This window comes from Gossypium hirsutum, chromosome D01, assembly GCF_007990345.1.
Source record: "Gossypium hirsutum isolate 1008001.06 chromosome D01, Gossypium_hirsutum_v2.1, whole genome shotgun sequence".
Taxonomy (NCBI): domain Eukaryota; kingdom Viridiplantae; phylum Streptophyta; class Magnoliopsida; order Malvales; family Malvaceae; genus Gossypium; species Gossypium hirsutum.
The window spans coordinates 47,516,683-47,536,298 of NC_053437.1; the positions used below are offsets into that span (position 1 = coordinate 47,516,683).

At 30.8% G+C, this 19,616-nt stretch overlaps 1 protein-coding gene and 1 long non-coding RNA gene across 6 annotated transcripts; one reads left to right on the plus strand and one right to left on the minus strand.

Annotated features, from left to right (window-relative positions):
* Positions 1-827: 827 nt before the first annotated feature.
* On the plus strand, positions 828-5,214 carry LOC107921990 (mitogen-activated protein kinase 17). 5 transcript variants are annotated; one of them, XR_005909472.1, is made up of 13 exons: positions 828-1,092; positions 1,943-2,351; positions 2,450-2,577; positions 2,676-2,735; positions 2,925-3,074; positions 3,209-3,364; positions 3,455-3,592; positions 3,691-3,764; positions 4,061-4,159; positions 4,235-4,487; positions 4,569-4,675; positions 4,778-4,916; positions 5,147-5,214. XR_005909472.1 is itself a non-coding variant. In XM_016851796.2 (11 exons), the coding sequence occupies exons 2-11, from the start codon at positions 1,946-1,948 to the stop codon at positions 4,599-4,601; spliced, it is 1,497 nt and encodes a 498-aa protein (XP_016707285.1). In that variant the 5' UTR covers positions 828-1,092; positions 1,943-1,945; the 3' UTR covers positions 4,602-5,214. The 5 variants fall into 5 exon arrangements, 2 of the variants coding, with proteins under 2 accessions (XP_016707285.1, XP_040943245.1); XR_005909471.1 differs by having other exon boundaries at positions 4,569-4,916; XR_001691168.2 differs by having other exon boundaries at positions 4,778-5,214.
* An 898-nt stretch (positions 5,215-6,112) lies between these two features.
* On the minus strand, positions 6,113-7,350 carry LOC121213931 (uncharacterized). The gene is made up of 2 exons (XR_005909473.1): positions 6,675-7,350; positions 6,113-6,400 (listed from the first exon to the last, which is right to left on the minus strand). It is a non-coding gene; the product is annotated as an uncharacterized lncRNA (long non-coding RNA).
* Positions 7,351-19,616: the final 12,266 nt, after the last annotated feature.

Below are 19,616 nucleotides of genomic sequence, written 5' to 3' on the forward strand. Positions count from 1 at the left end.
GAATCAACCTTCGATAAAAGAAAATACAAAGGTTGATTTGTGTATAAAGAACAATTTTTTCTCTCCCACTTCTCTTTTCTTAGATTTTATCGGTACACCAAAAGAAATCTAACCTTTTTTTTTCAGTAGTTCCCACACGTATATATGTAGGGTAAATATAAGTGGACTCCCACATAGTGGGACGCTTGAGCACAAGCCCAAGAGAAAAAATATTTAACATAATAATATATATAAATATATATTTTATTATATAATTACATATTTATTATTTTATTTATATAAATAAAATAATTGTAATTAAAAATATGAATTAAAAATAAAATTTGAAAACATGTTTATTAACTAAAAACATTAATTAAAAAATAAAAATAAAAAATCTTGAAACAATATGAATTAATTCAATTAAAAAGTAAAAATTAGAAATTAAAATAAAAGGAAAAACTTGAAATGGAATTAAAATAAAATAATAATAAAAAGCTCCAATCAACCCTAAAATGCTAATCAAGGATGGTGACAAGTCAATGAAAGCGCTTCACGTATACAGTACTTACGTAAGCAAAAACGAATTATTTCTCTAAATACTTAATAAAGCAGTTTATATCTTTAATTTTTTTAAAACAATATATATAAATAAATTTTCCCTAATTAAAATTTGCAATTAAAACAATAAAAATAACAAAAATATTGTTTTTATTTAAAATTTACTTGGTGAATAGATTTTTTGTGGATTTCCTTGAAACGTGAAAGGGTTCATTCATAGAAAACAGCTAATTGTTAATTGTTATCTACCCTATATATTTAATATAAATACTTGACATGATCAAGTTGTTCGTTTTGTCAACATCCAACCCCACTGGATTCAAGATAGATAGTATATACACGTATAAAATACGCCAACTGGTGCTGTATTTCTACGTATAAGGTGGTGGAGGTGTTATTTGAGCAGTTCATATCTGTTCTGTGGTTTCAGCGTCTATTTGAAGCTCTCGTCATCAATTTCATATCTTGTCTCCGCATTTATTTGAACCTCTTTATCATCAATCTTCAAGCTTCAGCTGCAGCCTTGGATTCGTTTGCCCCCGAAAGAATAGGGTAATTTCTTTTGGCTCTGTAACCGCTTAAATTATCTGTTTTTATTTCAATGAGTTATGGGTTTTTTTTCTTCTTTCCTTTTCTTTTTGGGGAGCTTGAATGTCTATTTGATGAGTGATATGGAGGTTTGAAGTTTTGCTCATATAATGGAAATTTTAGCGACGAAAATGACTTGAAAATGAAATGCTTTTTACCTACAAGCTCTTTTAGTTGAATTTCTTCTCTTGACTTTTAATAATAACTAGGAATTTGTCTGCCTGGAATTTCCTTTCTCAGATTCTTTATTTATTAATTAATTTATTTTTTAAGTCCTAAACATTCTCTAGACATGGCTATTATTCTAATATTTTGAAATTTTGGAAATAGATGTTAAAAGAATCATCTTTGATGTGTTTGGTTTTGTCTTTTTCTTGGTTTAATATACAAATATTTGCATCCAATTGAGAAGTTAGGGTTGCTAGAGGTCACCATAGAAAACAAGTTTTCCTTATTTGGTTATGGGATTTTATGACGGTGAATTTGGATTTGATCTTTTCCACGAACTATGAAGATGAGCATAGTCACTATATAAAAATATGAGTAAAAATCTGATATATCTATACATTCGAAAGAGTATGATAGGATCTATTCGGATTCAAATTCGAACCAAATCTACAGATTCGAGTACAGTCATTTGAAAATCAAATCCATAGATTCCCAGTACTTAGAAGGTTAACATCTAATTCTATGCTAGGTAGTTTCAATACTTTTTTTTGTATTACTTCAAGTATGTTGTGAACCCATTCAAAGTGTAAGCTTTTCATATTGGTTTTGTTTAACATGGAACCTAATGGATTCTTATTTTGATCAGAAAATGTTTGACAAAGACTTTTTCACTGAATATGGTGAAGCAAGTCAATATGAAATAACAGATGTAGTTGGCCGAGGAAGTTATGGTGTGGTTGCATCTGCAATAGATACTCACACTGGAGAGAAAGTGGCTATTAAGAAGATGACCAATATCTTTGAGCACACCCCTGATGCAATCCGCATTCTTAGAGAGATCAAACTCCTACGGTTGCTGCGACACCCGGATATAGTTCAAATAAAACACATAATGCTTCCTCCATGTAGTCGAGAATTTAAAGATATATTTGTTGTTTTTGAGTTGATGGAATCTGATCTTCACCATGTTATAAAGATAAACGACGATCTAACCCCTGACCATCATCAATTTTTCTTGTACCAGCTTCTTCGGGGTCTAAAATACATTCACACAGGTGGCTTATATTCACCCATCTATTGCAGTAGAGTTTTCTCCCAATTTGTGAAAATAATGACCCACTTTGTTTTTACCTTTTTGTTTCAATTTTATCAGCTCATGTTTTCCATAGAGATTTAAAGCCAAAAAATATACTTGCTAATGCGGACTGCAAACTGAAGCTTTGTGATTTTGGACTTGCTCGGGTATCATTTACTGATGTACCTTCAGCTATTTTTTGGACTGTAAGTGTTTCCTTCTTGCCTTATGACTTCTGCTACTTATTGCCATTGTTTATGCAATGTATGCTATCATTCACATCTGATTATCATTTATTTTCAAGGACTATGTGGCTACTAGATGGTATCGTGCTCCTGAGCTGTGCGGTTCATTTTTCTCAAATGTAAATGCTGTAGTCCTTTATCTTATTGAAATTAATTTACTATAATCTGTTTAAAGGACTTGTCCTTCTCCTTCTCATACACGTATACACTGCTGCTACAGTTTTACTTATATCCATTCAGGTTAATCAATTTGAGCAAACTCCTTTAAGAACTTTATTAATTGATTTCAAAAACCTGATCTTCTGCAGTACACCCCTGCTGTTGATATTTGGAGTGTAGGATGTATATTTGCTGAGTTGCTTACAGGGAAACCGTTGTTTCCTGGGAAGAATGTCGTGGATCAGTTGGAACTCGTGACTGATTTGCTTGGCACTCCCTCTGTGGAAACAATTGCAAGGGTCTGCTATCTATTGATTGGAGAAAATTTTCATCAGTTCTTGTTGGGAGCCTCTTTAAGTTACTTCCTAGCTTTATTCTAAACATGGCCAAGATCTGGTTTCCTGACCATCTTGATTCTTCATAATATCTGCAGATACGAAATGAAAAAGCTAGAAAGTATTTGAATAGCATGAGAAAAAAGAAACCAATCCCTTTCTCACAAAAATTTCCAACTATAGATCCATTGGCCCTCAATTTGCTTGAGCGTCTCATCGCATTTGATCCTAATGATCGTCCATCTGCTGAGGAGGTAAAGTTGAGGGGTTTCTGTTAGTTTCAGATTTTGCTCCCTTTTCTTCTTGCTCTATTTTATTTCTTTACTTGATTGATCTTTATGCAGGCATTAGCTCATCCATATTTCCACGGATTGGCAAATCTGGACAATGAACCATCCATGAAACCCATTTCAAAATTTGAATTTGAATTTGAACGAAGGAAATTGGCAGAAGATGATGTCCGAGAGCTAATCTACAGAGAGGTATTTATGTGTACAGTGATTAGTCTTTGCCTTTCCATTTTAGTTTCATCTTTCATTTATTGTTCACTTGTGGTGCATCTTATTTTAAATGTGAATAGATATTAGAGTACCATCCGCAGATGCTTCAGGAGCACCTTCAAGGCAAAGATCAGATTAGCTTCATGTATCCAAGGTCAGGCATCGTACTATTTCTAAGTGTCAATCATAACAGTGAGGATCCATGTTGGAACTGCAAAGTGATGAATTTTGATCTTTCTTTATATGAAAGAGGAATTATATTTGAACCTCTACTTCACATTTAGTACAACAATCTTCTGATGGTTTGTCCAAGTTCTAATAGGATTTATAATCTTCAAGCTATATGTTAAACCACCTTAAAATTTGGATCTTTAAGTTAATGTTTCTGCCCCTCTTTTAATCTAAACACTAATGAATGTTAAGTTAATTGTGTGTTTTGTGTCAACCTAGTGGAGTTGATCGGTTTAGACGACAATTTGCTTGTCTTGAGGAATATGGAACGAATGACAGTGGCATTCTGCTACAAAGGAAATATACATCTTTGCCTAGGTGAATTGCTAGAATTGCTCCTCGCTTGCAATTTGTTTGATTTGAATATGCTGACTATGACCATTTGTTTCTTAGGGAACGAATCTGCAATGATGATACTGATCACATTGATCAATCAAAAAAGCGTACCGTGTCTTCTGCTACTCGTGCGACATATCAAAGCCCTACAAAATTGCAAGGATCCGGGGACTTTGGATACGCAAACCAGAATGTTTCAGGGACTCAGGAAACCTCTGGGAAACCTACTTCAAGTACTGCCCGTTGCCTGTTGAAAAGCAATAGCATCAGTGCTTCAAGGTGTGTTGGTGTCATTCAGAAACCTTGTGAGGTATGTGTTCTCTAATCACGAATACTATTGCTGTTTGTTAAAGTTTCACTTCATGCGGGTTTTCATATCCTCCATTTCCAGGTGCACAATGAAGTACAGAAAGCAATAGCTTAATCCATCTCTGTTCGACATAGATTCTGGTGCTTTGTTATATTTTGCTATGTCTGCAACTTTCATTACCTTTGGAGGTACCTAGTCTATCTTCAGAGGCCATAAAAATTGTGGAAACTTACTATTAGAGATCTTTTTGGCGCTCTAACCAATTAATATTGGTGACCTGGCTGATGTAGCTTGTAGCTGTTATTTATGATTCTTCAGATGGAGTTACCTACCTGTTTTCCATCGAAGACTTTTAACAAATTAGCTTCTCGTCGTGGAGATGGGAAAGAAAAATTAGTTAAGGGAGTCAATTGGGTCTTTGCTGTAAAGGTACGCATACTTTGCAGTTAATACTCAAAAAGTTGACTAGGTTTCAACTGCAGTTTCACATGAATCAAGCAATTCAATTAGAGGCACATTTTGGCAATTTCATTTCTGTGAAACCAAGATCATATTTACAACATGAAACATGCAATTGTAGCCAATGGGTTGGGGATATGGCTGCATTAAAGAGAGTCCACTCATTGATTCATGTAATAGTCCTTTTTAATTGTCTGTAGTTAAGAAAGAGAGCAAGCGGTGCCATATTCATATATCCGAAGACCGAGAATTGTGGTTGAAAAGCCTCCACTCCTTCGCAAGATGCTGCTCTCCTATCTCGTAAAAATGTTTTCAAAATCGGATCGATGGTTGAATTAGTTAGGCTATTTATTCGCTAGTTTGACCAATGCTATCGGTTCAATTAAATAAATTATCAAAAAAATTATAAAAATTAAAAAATACCATCAGTTTTTAACCCGTTTCGTAATGGTTCATGGGTTAACCAAATTGACGTCTCTTTTAAAATCATGTTTCAGTTTTCAGTCCAAATTGATCAGATTGGTCTAATTTAATTCATTCAACATGTTTCCAGCTTGAAAGAGGCAAGGAAAACTCTATTTTGTTCAATACCCAATAGTGCAACAAATCATGGCCTACAAAAGTCTAAACGAAGTTAAAACCATAAACCAAGAAACAAAAATCAAGTGCGATTGCAGTTAAATAGGTGTCCCAAGCATTACAATATCTGTTCTTACATTGGAACAAGTATCCACCAGGAGCCCATAACGAGTGCTGTATTTGTTATATGTATTGATACTATGGGTGCGAATCATGTGTATTTTTTTTCTACAACTCATGACCCCTAACCTTTAAATAGAATGTTTAATTCATATCTCGATTATTGCAACAATAATAATATCAGTTAAACTAGGATTTAATTGATAATTATATGTGTTTGATATTAATATATATGTATTAATATACTATTTTAAATTTATTAATATTTAAGTTTTTATTATAAGTATATAATAAATATTTGCAAATATCAAATAAGTGATATTGATAAAGTTATAAATATGAAATACTTATCAATCATATATATAATCTGTATTACTGAAGTAGAAGTTATCCCATAAAATTGCAGCCACAGTTTGAGAGAAATGAACTGTGTTTCTTTGCCAAAACTTGCCACGTGACAAGTCAAATTCATTTTAAAAGGTTTATATAAATTTTATATTATATATTTGTTTTGTCCTGTTATATGTTAATGAGTTGTGTACAAGCCCAAATATGCCCGGGCCCAAACCAATAAACAAGCCCAAACTAAATACCCACCTAAGCCCAAACTAAACCCTAGCCCAACAAAACTAAGAAGCCCCAGGCAGCAAGCCGTCGCTACCAGCAACTCCAGTCACCGCACGACTCGGAGCCAGAGTCTCTTCCGCAAGAATCGCGCCTTCACGAGCGTGCGCACTCCCCAACAGCCTCCATACCTGCGAGAAAAACTGAAAAATGTCAGTATTCATCGCAACAATAACAAGAAAATAGGGATTCTTTTAGATTTTTTTTTGATATTTTTTTTATTTCGGTTATATAAACCAATTGTAAAGAAAGAAAGGGGGGAATTTTTCAGTGTAAAAAACAGACGAAAATAGAGAGAAAGACTGAGATTCCAAATTTTTTTTCGAAGGTGAATTGTGTTTTTTATTTTTGATTTTTCTTATTTATTTTTCATTTAAAATAAAATGAAAGGGAGAAGAGCCTTACCTGGTCACCGGAGTCGTCGATCCGGCGTCTTCTCCGTCGAAATCGGGGCATGGAGGCTGAGCGGCGGCGCGATGATGGGTTAAGAAAACCCTAACAGAGAGTGTTTTTCCCTTTCATTTTTTGCTTTCTGCTGCAAATAGGTTTTTAGCAAAAAAATTGTTGTAAGACTAAAGAACAAAACGCTCCGTTTGGTGTGGGTTGGGGTCCGCGCGTTTTCACCCTAAATGGGTAATTTGCGCGATTGCCCTTTGGTGTTTTCACATTGTTCCAAAATTTATTTTTTTATTTTTTGATTTTTCCCGGTTTAATTTGAATTTGTTCACTTTAGTCTATGCCAATACACAGTGTTTTGGGAAGTTGGGTTATTTCCAATATGGTCCCCCATGTCATTCGCGTGTGGCATTTTCGTCCCTAATTTTGCTTTTCTTTACTCAATTTATCACCTTTTTGTATTATTATTTTGTTATTACTATTTTTGTTTTATTCCCGTTATTAATATGTACATTAATTCTCATTTGTCTTCTTACATACGTATATTACTTTGCAATATATATATTTTTATATGCTGCCAATTTCCACATGAAATTCACCTTTATACATAGACACATTTTTACAATCTTTTATATTTTAATTTCAAAAACATTTTTTTTTGTAAATATATTCATATTTCTTTATAGAGTATATATATTCTTGAAATTTATAAATGCGTGCATATATTTTACATGCGTGTTCATATATATATTTTTTCTTTTTATCTTTTAACTTTTATATACTTTATATTTTATATATATACTTAATACATTTTTATTCTGTAAATATATACATACTTTTATACTTTTATTTTATTTTCATGATTTTCAAACACATATATACATACATTTTTTATTAGTTTTTTGTTGGATATATTCCATTCCTTCTTTTTATATGTATACTTGTATATGTGTATTAAATATACGCATACACAGATTCTCAAATTTATTTATATATTGTGCTTGTATATATATTTTGTAAATACATATACATATATATTTTAAATTAAGGTATTTGTTTCATGTCATACATTAACTTTTTAACATGCCTTTTAGAGAATATACATTGTGGTTGCGTCAAAGCATTAAAATCACCATATTTTATAAAATTTTAAAATATTTGACATTCATGATTCTCGAGAAAGATTACTGGATTGCGACTATTTTTCGATGAATTTAGAAAGCCAAGTTTTTGTTTTGCAATAAATCCACAAATTTCAAATAAAAGCTTATTTTCGGGAATTAAAAAATGTTGGGTCCTAACTTATTGGTCATGACATTTTATTATCTCGAAATAAGGATTTCAAAAACAAAAGGCAATATTCGGTATTTTGAAGATTTAAAAATATTGTGCCCTAACTTACTGGGTGTGATGTTTTATTTCTTTGAAATAAGAATATTTTATTATTTTGATTCGTTTGCGAGTTAAAAGTTCTCTTTTAAAATCTTTTCAAATTTTCGACACCACGATATTAAATAATCAATTTGGTACCAATTTTGGGCGTTACGAGGGTGATAACCCTTCCTCGTACGTAACTGACTCCCGAACCCGTTTTCTCGAATTTTGTAGACCAAAATTGTTTTTAAGGTGAGCCGATCACACCTCAATAAAGGATCGGTGGCGACTCCATTTTGTTTTATTTTTTAAGTCGACAACCAAATTTTTGTTTTAAAAAAACGGTTTCGACAAGTTGTGCTATATAAATTTTAACATGTTTATGAACACGTTGTATTGTGGGGTTTTTTTATTATTATCATATCATGTTTTTTTTTTATTACGGTGATTTAATTTAGAAAATAATTTATTTGATCGTATCATGTTAAGCTTTAACTCATAACATATTATGAATAATTTATAATAATGATTCAATTTTTACTTTTAAATATTAAGTTTTTGTGTCATGTTCTATTTTTTTTTTCTTGTCTAAAGTATTATAAGTTTATGTAACTTTTTGTCATGTTTGTGCAGTTGAGTTATGATGATTTTCTTTTTCAAAATATGACATATTTTAATAATTGTTTTGGTCAAAATTCAGTTCCTTCCATAATTTGTATAACTTTATCATCACTTTTAACTTTAAGATTACTTATTTAAAAATTATTTAATATAAAATTTTAGGCTCCACAAATAATGTTGAAATGGTGATGCAAACTCACTTTAGGGTATAGTAAAAAAATAAAATTATTAAATATTAAAAAGAAAAAACATGTAACGGTACTTGAACTTTGTGAAATTAAAATTTTTATTGACATTATATTAAATACTAACCATACTTAATATATAAACTAGTTTCTTATCCTGTGTAATGTTGTATGAATCTATTAAAATACATTCATTTATTAATTTAAAAATATTTTTTAAAATTCACAAGGTTTTGCTAATAAAATGATTAAAAATTCATATAAATTTGAATGCTTAATTTTTTTAGTCTCCGCTTATTATATTATGAATATTGTAAAATATATGGGAATAAATTATATTAGGATGATCCTAAATTGCATAGTTGTCAGGCACCCATAAAATAGTGACACGTCATTAAATTTTAAAGATAGTGAAGTATTATTATACACTCATCTATATCTAATATCTTCTCCAACTTAATTTAACTTTAATTAAATTACTTAAAATAATTAATTTTATAAATTATAAACAAACATTTTTTTCTTCTTTTACAAATTTTAATAATTTTTTTCTTTTTCATAAGTTAATAATTTTTTTATTTTTGTGCAACCAATTTAAAAAAAGTAGTTTTTTTTGCAATTTTTTTATGTCATTAACAGATAATTTTGGCAATTATTTTACTTTGAACCCCGAACCCAAAACCCCAAATCTTGAACTTGAATCCTGAGCCTTAAACCTTGAACTCTTAAGTTTAAGGTTTATGGTTTTAGATTTAAAATTCAATGTTTAGGATTTAAAATCTATGATTTGAGGTTTGGTGTTTGAGGTTATGGGTTATGGGTTTGTGTTCAAGGATTCGGGCTATGGGTTATGAGTTTGGGGTCCATGGTTTAAATATTTGGGGTTATGAATTTGGGTTTAGGGATATAGGTTTTGGGTTTAGGGTTCAGAATTTTATATTCAAGGTTTAGGGTAAAAAATTACAAAAATTATATGTCAATACATGAAAAAAATTGTTAAAATGTAATTAAATAATTGAAAAGGGACATGAATATTGTGGTTAGAAACGCCTATAAAATAATTTATCTATGGATGAATGTATAATAATAATTTCATATATTTAAAATTTGATGATGTGGCAAAATTTTATTAGTGCCTAAAAACCTTAATTTTTAGGATTATCGTTATGTAAGTTATTCCCAAAATATATATGATAATTTTTTATATGTCTATATCATATTTAAAAATTTAATTCTATTTTGAGGAGTGTCGTCTAATTAAGTTACTGATTCAGGGAATTGCTGCCTTTCATTTGGCTTATCATGTCAAGGTGTGTATATGTTTATGATAATTTTCTCATCAGGTCGATATTGTGTGTATATGTTTTTAATCTCTTATAATTTGTTTTATGTGAATTTTGAGATATTTGTGGTTTTATATTTATGTTATTTTTTATTTTATATACTTTTCAAAGTGATATAATTTAAAATACAATGTGTTCGCTCACGTCGTAAATATGTTTGAGTAGTGTTTTGAATATCATTCTTTTTTTATTGTATAAAGTATTATGATTATATATAGTTGTTTTTCACATCAGTAATTCTCTTTACATAGGTTTTGATATCATCATATATTTTGTTGGGTTGATTTTATTCTTTGTAAGATGATATGTTTTGATTATTATTATCATAATTTTTGGTTTCATGTTAAATTAATTTCATATTTTGCATAGTGTTCTCATAATAATTCAATTTTATTTATTTTTAAAAAATAAAGTCACTATTTGACTTCTGAACTATATATGTTATCACTTTGATATTTAATTTTTTTTTTCTATTTTAATACTTAAATTATCATTTTCATCCTATTTTACTCAAAAAATAAAAAAAAAAGTTTCCAATAAAAACGTAAAACGTGACACTTTTGTGTTGGGCGCAAATAATATTTGGAGTAAAATGGGATGATAATGTAATTCAGGTATTAAAATGATATAAAAAAATTAAATATCAAAATAGAAAGAAATTATAATTCAAAGACTTAAGTAATAAAAAATTCAATTTTGACTCTAAATATATATATATAGATATTAATTCGAAAAGAAATCATTACATCAATTAAAGCATTAGTAATAAAAATGGGGCAAAATATCAATAAAAGTCTTATTTTTTAAAAAATTATTGAAATGGGCCCATTAAAAAATTAATTACCGGAATGGCCCTATTTTCCCGAAAACGCGTCCACGTCAGCGCTTTGTCAGGTGACGAAGCAGGAAAACGCTTCCTTGAAGAAGTGTTTTGCCCGCGCGTGAACAGTAGCAACGGCTACTTTTTTGACCATTTGTGACCCTCCCCAACGGTAAAAAAAAAAACTATAAACCCCCTTTCATTTTTTTCACACCTAAATCCTTTCTCTCAATTTCTCTCAAATTCCTCTTAAAAAAGCTTTAATTTTTTTAATTATTTTAAAAAAAGCTTTAATTTTATTTTTTTGAATTTTTTTAAAACATAAAAATTTGAGCGTGTTAGCAATGGCCAGAGAATTAATTTGTCTCGATAACAAGCACATATCCGTCGAACAAATGAAAATGGTAAGTGTTAAATTTAATTTTTAAATATTATTTAAGATTTTTTTTATTTATGCAATTTTAAATAATTTTTATTTTATTAGAAATTTCTTATAATTTTTAAATAATTTTTATTTTATTATTTCTTATAAAAGTCTGTAGATCGAATATTGCAATGCTATATCCATAATATGCATGGTCTTCCATCACCGTTGGTAGAGAATTACTTGCGGAAAGCGGGTTTTTGGCACGTGGCGACGGTAGGTCGGGGATGCAAGTTGGACCCGAAACTCATCAGTACGTTGATTGAGAGGTGGAGACCCGAGACGCACACATTCCATCTTTCATGTAGAGAATGTACTATCACTTTGGAAGACGTAAATTTGTAATTGGGATTGCCGGTGGACAGGTACGCGATCACCGGGTCTGTTCAATCAGGTGATTGGGGAGCGGTATGCTACGAGCTTTTGGGCGCTATTCCAGAGAATATTAACGGAGGTCAGGTCGAGATGGGCTGGTTACGAGACACACTCCCAGAGCCGGATGATGATTCTACCGAACTAGAAAAAATCAAATATGCTCGGGCATACATTCTTCAGATAGTTGGAGGTTATCTGATGTTGGACTTGTCACGGAATCTTGTACATCTAAGATGGCTGTTGAAACTCATTGATTTTAGAGCAGTTGGTGAATTTAGTTGGGGGTCTGCCGTGTTGGCAACATTGTACCGAGAGATGTGCGAGGCGATGCGACCGAATAAAGCGAAAATCAGAGGTTGCATATCACTACTGCAGTCATGGGCACGGTTTCGCTTTCCATTTTTACGTCCTCGAGTGGACCACCCGTATACATTCCCACTCATAACAAGATAAATTTTATATTAGATTTTCCAATTATTACTTAGATTTAAAATATAATCGAATGCTAAAAAATTATTTAATTAGGTGAAACCATTCGACAAGTTATGCTCGATTACCTACCTCACTTGAAGATATACGGCTTCTATTAAACCAACAGTCGGAAGCACAAGTACGTATTAAATAAAATAGATATTTCCATCATGAGATAGTCGATCGGTATTTAGTATTTAGTATTTAGTACTATGTATTATGTATATAACTAATATTTTCATCATGTTCATATAGTTTCAATGGACACCATACGAGGATCCGGCAATTCAGGCAATAATTCTGGATGAGTACTTCCAAAATCCAAACGCTTGGCATGTGAAAGTCCCATTGGTCAACTTTACGACCGTGGAGATACACCAGTCGGACAGAGTATTATGGTAATTTAGATTCCGACAACCGATTCCCATGGCACCTGAGGTGTTGGATGATCATCACAAAATTGACCTACGGTGATTGCATACAGATTGGCCGAGATTCTGATCACATTATATCCAAATGTGGGAAGATCAGTATGATTATATACCTACTCGGGAATCGATCATTGTTCCAGAGTTAGCGTGCGTGCCAGAATACATGCCATGGTTTAGGATCCATGGCAAACCGTATTTATTGTCGATAGAGGAGAGGCAGCGACAATTGCGTGTCCAAAGGGAACAACGTGGCCCTTTAAATCCAAGAAGAAGGGATGACGACGCAGGCCCATCACAATCACCCGACCCATCACCAGGCCCAGCAACAGCACCTACACAATCACCGGGCCCAACAGTTCAACCGATGATACCTACAGCACAACCTTTTCAGATGATGCTAGGTGCATATCCTAGCCTTTTTATGTATCCTAATCCTCATATGTTTCCTTTTTCTAGTCCTATGGCAGGTTGGAGTCCATGACCCGGTTCATCTCCATTTTCGATTACGCCGAGTGGACCGCCGATGTATAGGCCACCATCGCACGAGGGATCGCATGAGGGGCCGTCGGGGAGCTCTTCTTTTTACCAATCCCCATCACCGTATAGGTTTCAAATAGTTTCGCCGTTGGTGATGCAAACACCTCCGTAGTCACTATTCTATCAAGGTGGCTCATCGTCTCAACACCGACAACCAGATCCCCTACCGGAGGAACCAAAATCCCCGCCGGAGCAACCACAACCCGGGCCGGAAGCTGGACAAAGGAGGAATCCGGCACTGAATCCGGCGGGCACGGAGATTGATTTTTACTTTAATATATTTGTACAAACATTTTGAATATTTTGATATTATTTGATGTAATAAAATAGAAATTCTTCTATATTATTTCATGTAATAAAATTGAAATTTACTTTTATATTTTTAATATAATAGAAATTCTTTTAAATAACACAATATTTTGAATATTTCTATATTATTTCATTTAATAAAATAAAACATTTTTGACAAAGCATCCTCCTTAAAGCATTTTTGACACTATTTGCTCAGAAACATCTTTTCAAAATTATTTTTTTAGGAGCTACTATAGCAAAAGAGCGTCCACGTGGGAGCTTTTTTAAATTAACACTAAACCCTAATCTAATTTAAAAAAAATTTAATTAATTTACTCAAGTAACCCTAAACCCTAATTTAACTGATTTTTTTCTTTAAAAACCATAAACACGAAACCTAATCCAATTTTGAAAAATTTATAATTAATTTAATTAATAAATCCTAAACCCTAATCCCTTATTTATTTAATTTTTTCTTTAAAACCCTAAACTTAAAAATCCCAAAACCCTAACCCTAAACCCTAAAACAAAATCCCAAAACCCTAACCAGCAGGAGACACGGGCAAAACGCGTCATTGAGGGCGCGCTTTATGTCCACGTAGGCAAAGCGCTCCCTTGAGGAAGTGTTTTCCTGCCTCGTCACCTGTCAACGCGCTGACGTGGACACGTTTTCGGGGAATTGGACAATTCCTGTAATTAATTTTTTAATGGGCCCATTTCAGTAATTTTTTTAAAAAAGAGAGCTTTTATTGGTATTTTCCCAATACAAATATTATATTTAATTAAGAATTTAATCTAATTTGCGATGCGCAGCACGCCAGAATATTCTAGGATTATAATAATATTAACCTTCTTTAAATACGAGTCATTGTTAAACAATTCTAAATTAAATAAGAAAAACTATGATTAATGTATAAACTTGAATTTACTTATTTGGAGAGAAATAATAGAGAGATTGAAATTTTATAAAGAAAATTCAAAAAAATATTTGAGGTGTATTTAGACATTATAGAGTAATTAGATGAAAGTGTAGCAATTACACTCTCTTGTAATTACAAGAAATTCTATTTTCCATGTCTTTGATTGATGGAATGTAATTAAATTGCAATTTTTTATTTTATGTTTGGTAGCATATATATAATCATGCAACTACATAATTTTAAATTCTAAAGTATAGTATTAGTTATTAAAAAAATATCTAGAATACTTAACAACATATTTTCTAAACAAATAATAAAATATAAAATCAAATCACTGTATGCAATATTTTAGTCTAAAAAAGTATTTGATAATACAAAAATTAACAAAAAAATAAATACTTATATAATTTTACCTAATTACTCTAACAGTTTGTATTTATTAAATTATTTTCTCTCTAAAATTAAACATATACTCTTTGTCATCATAAAATTCTTTTTTCCCCAAAAAAAATACTTAATCTTTAGAACACACCAAATCGAAATTAAATATGGGTTTAATATTGAAAAGGTACATATGAAATTATATATTTGATAGTTGATCCGTATACCGGATTGATTATTTAATTCCACTACTTTGTTTTGATTGTTGTTTGCAATTTTTATTTCTTTTTGGTTGTTTAGAGGCCTATAAAACTATTTATGATTAGATTATTTCTTCAAACCCAAAACTCAATTAAAATTTGTAAGGGTTTTAGTAAAAATATTAAGTGTAAAAAGTAAATTTAAATAAAAAATTTTAAAATATGAATTTAGTTCAAGTTTAGGCTAAAATTGTCTATTTCAAATCTAGTCCATTTTCTATGTTTATAATAAATTTTATAATGTTATATTTATATATGATATAATTTGTAACATATAAAAATTAAATTTATAGTAATATATAATATTATAATATAATTATTTTTTAAAAAATTTTTAAAAATAATATATATATTTAAAATGATTTAAGGTTAGCGATTTATAATTTTAGACAAACTAAAATATAAAATATATTAATTAAATACAACTCAAATCCAACTCAACCCATCCCAAGCCATCGAGGAAGAAAACTTAGTATGTACGTTTACATTTCACGTGTTCCCATGTTAATTACAATATGTCCCAAAGGCTTCCAATTTGAAAGCCTGTTTGAAACAGCCTATATAACTTTTTTTTTTCTGCCAAATCGGACGGTTCTGATAAAATTATTGTTTCTGTAATCTCTTTGTGTATTAACAGAGGGAAAAGCTTAATCTTTACGTAAATATTAAATAATTTGTTATAATATAGAATTGTTACTGTAGGTTTAAATTTAAAATTAGAATGATGTAAAATTAAGAATAAGTAAAATATTTTATTTCTCTTTAATAAAAAGAAAAAACCATCATGTGAATAGTTAAAAATTATCAAGTGGAATTAATTTATTGCTAATTCATGTATAAAAATGTATGAAAAAAATAAGGTTAAAATATGTTTTAAGTCTCTTTACTTTTTATACATTTAAAATTTAGTCTATTTTACTAATTTCAAAATTCATGTCCAATTGTTAATACCGTTAAAATTCTTCTATTAAATTCACATGTAACATTTTGAAGTAAAAATATACTCAACCAATAGCCATATGATGGAAAATCATCATGTGAATGGTTAAAAGTTATTTAGTGAAATTAATTTATTGCTAATTTAGGTATAAAGATGCATGGAAAAAAATAAGGTTAAAATATGCTTCAAGTCTCATTATTCTTTGTACAGTTGAACTTTAGTCTCTATTTTATTGATTTCAAAATTTAAGTCATATTACTAACACCGTTAAAATGCTTTTGTTCAATTTACAGATGTAACATTTTGAAGTAAAAAAAATACTCAAGTAATAGTCATATAATGAAAAATATGACAATCTAATAAACTTGAATTTAATAGAAATGTAACGACCCAATTTTAGTATTGTCAAAAATTGTGATTTTGGGACTTCGTTTCTATAAATCGGATTCGTAAATATTAAATAGATATATTTAAAAATTTATTATATAGATGAATTAAAATTTGGATAGTCAATTTAGTCGAAATTGTGATTAATTAAGGCTTAGGGACTAAATTGTAAAATCTAATCGCTATAGGTTTTAATCGACAAAAGACTTGGGGACTAAAATAGCAATTAACCAAATGTTTAAAATGACAATTAAACCATTTTCAATTATGTGATAGTGGATGATGATGAGAAATTCCACTAAGTTTGATTAAAATATTAATTAAGTTAGAAAACATGATTAAATTAATTAATTTGAGTTAATTAAAAATTAATTGAAATATAAAAGTAAAAAAATAAGTGGTATAACATCATCTTCTTCCTAATTCACACTCCACCATAAAGGCAAATTGGATGCAAGCTTTCAAACCCTTGGGACTTTTAAGCATTGATTAGGTATGAAATTTAAGTCATTTTCTTGTATTATTTATAGGTTTGAGGTGATGAGAATTTGATTTAGTTAGCTCATGTATCAATTTGTAAAAATGTTAAAGTTTTAGAAAGTTGTCGTTGTTGATTTCTTGAAGAATTAGGAGTGAAATTGATAGAAATTAAGTTTAATTAATGAAAACGACTAAATTGTAAACCTTAATTATTGGTTTTGTACATTAGGGACCAAATTGAATAAAATGAAAAAAATGTTACAAAATTTTGGTAGGAATAGAAAGTAGAGGGTTTCTAATGAATATATGTGAAATCAGATTTTAATCTGAGGCTAGAAATTGAAAGATATGTTTGTTTTGAGTTTAGGGACTAAATTGAATAAATTGTAAAATATGCATGAATTAGTAATTGGGTGTGATTTGGTTGGAGTGATGTGGGACCCCCAATTTGTATTTCTATGATTCGAGATCAATTTATTTATTGCATATTCATGACATTTTTCATTATATGATGTTGACATAAGTTTTCAACGGTTGTTTGAATTGAATTGATACGGTTAAGATTAAATATTGAGACAATGACTAAATTGAATATAATAAAAATAATATGATTTAATGGATATATGATATTTATTATAATTGAATATACGTGTATAACATGAATATATGTGCTTGGAAAATGAATTGGATTATGGTTGTCAATGTGATTGAGAGCATGTATTGAATTGAATTGTATGATGGTATTGAATGTCGAAACTGTGTATTAGTTGAATATAGGAAAAATGAGTACGATACAAAATTTTGAATGGTATGCAATGTATGAAATGAAGTGATTATGTGATTGAAATGTGATATATGGTTACAATGTATATTGATTCAGTGTTACTCTAATAATAGTACCAAGTACCGTCGAATTAGTTGGGATGCCTTAGGTTAAAAACCATCACTGCCGGGCCATCCAGGATGGTAGGATATGTCTATAGCAAAAACTGTCATTGTTGGGATATCCAGGATGGTAGGATAAGTAAATTGTGAAAACTATCGTTCTCGGGCCATTTTAGATGGTAGTATATTGAAATAGAAAGCCATCGTTGCTAGGCCATTCGGGATGGTAGTCTATTGGAAAAGAAAGCCATCGTTGTCGGCCCATCCGAGATGGTAGAATATTGAAATAGAGTAAATCATCATTGTTGGACCATCCGAAATGGTAATATATTCTAGAGTGCAAACTATAGTAGTTGGGCCACCAGGGATGACAAGAATAGTATAGAAGTTATGGAATGTTGATGAATAGGTATATTGTGCTTATATGTGTGTTAAGATAGATCAGGTGTGTAAACTACTATATGAATCGGTTGAAAATGAGCCCTAGGGGCCAAACGAATATGAATGAGTCAGTAGACACCAGAAAATGATTGAATGGTGGGTTGAACGACAAATTGATGTTAAATGAGAAAGAAATTGAATGTATTGAAATTGGAAATGGTTTAAAGGTAAGTAGTTGATAGGTGACTTGAATTGATTTTACTATTGTTATGGTATGCTCAAATGTGAATATGTTAATAGAATTATTTGGCATCATAGAACATGTTTTGAATAGTCATCGATTTTATCTCAAGTCATTGAATTATCACTGAGCGTTTTCACTTAGTGTACAGTTTGTTTTTCTCCGTGCGTAGGTATAGTAAATTCCTGAGAATGCGATCAGTAAATCCAACATCCATGAGACAATCCTCGACTTAGCAAAGTTTGTATAAATTCGTCTTGTTTTAAGTATGACATGTACCTAGGTCTAGTCGATTTTTGGTTTAAGATGTGATCATGTGAACTATTGGAGCTGGAATTGGTATTTGAAATGGCCATATGTTAAAATATATGAAATTGAGAATTTTATAATATTTGGCTAGGCATAACTTGTGGTATGAAACACCCCTAACCTGTCTCCGTCGCTGGAATAGGGTTACAGGATATTACAACAATTAACATATCTGATAATATTCAAACAAAATTCAAAAATCAATTTAAATATCATAAATCAATGTCCACTAAATAATCATGGCATTCATACAAAAACGACCTTAAATCGAGCTTATGGGACCTTAGAAACAGTTCGGAAACAAATAAGAACTAATTTGAAACAAAATAGAAAAATGTGGAAAAAACTAAAAATAGGGGTCACACGGCCGTGTGACAAAGGCCAACCCGTGTGGCTTAGAGACATGGCCGTGTGGCTACCCCACACACCCATGTGGCTACTCCACACGCCTATGTGCTTAGACCATGTAACTGACTGTGATCGTTTGAAAAATTCTGCACCTAAAATTAATAAGACATACGACCGTGTGTGGCACACGACCGTGTGATAGCCCGTGTCCCAGGCTGTGTGCATCCAAAATGACCCCTAATGCAAACCATTCAACATCCATTTCTTGGACACCAAACCAAACCTTTTCCAATCACTTTCACATGGTTAAAACACATTCAAACATACCTGAAACATGCCAAAATCATTCATCCTATGTGCCTAACCAATATGCCATTACTTGACACCACAATTCAAACATTGAAACATAATCCATTTAAGTACAACTACTAAGGATTTCACACTTCTTCAAATATCAAATATACCTCATTTATTATGACCAAAATCATCAACCAAGATTTACCAAGTTACCTAAGCATTTGTACCAATTCAATCATTCCATTCACAT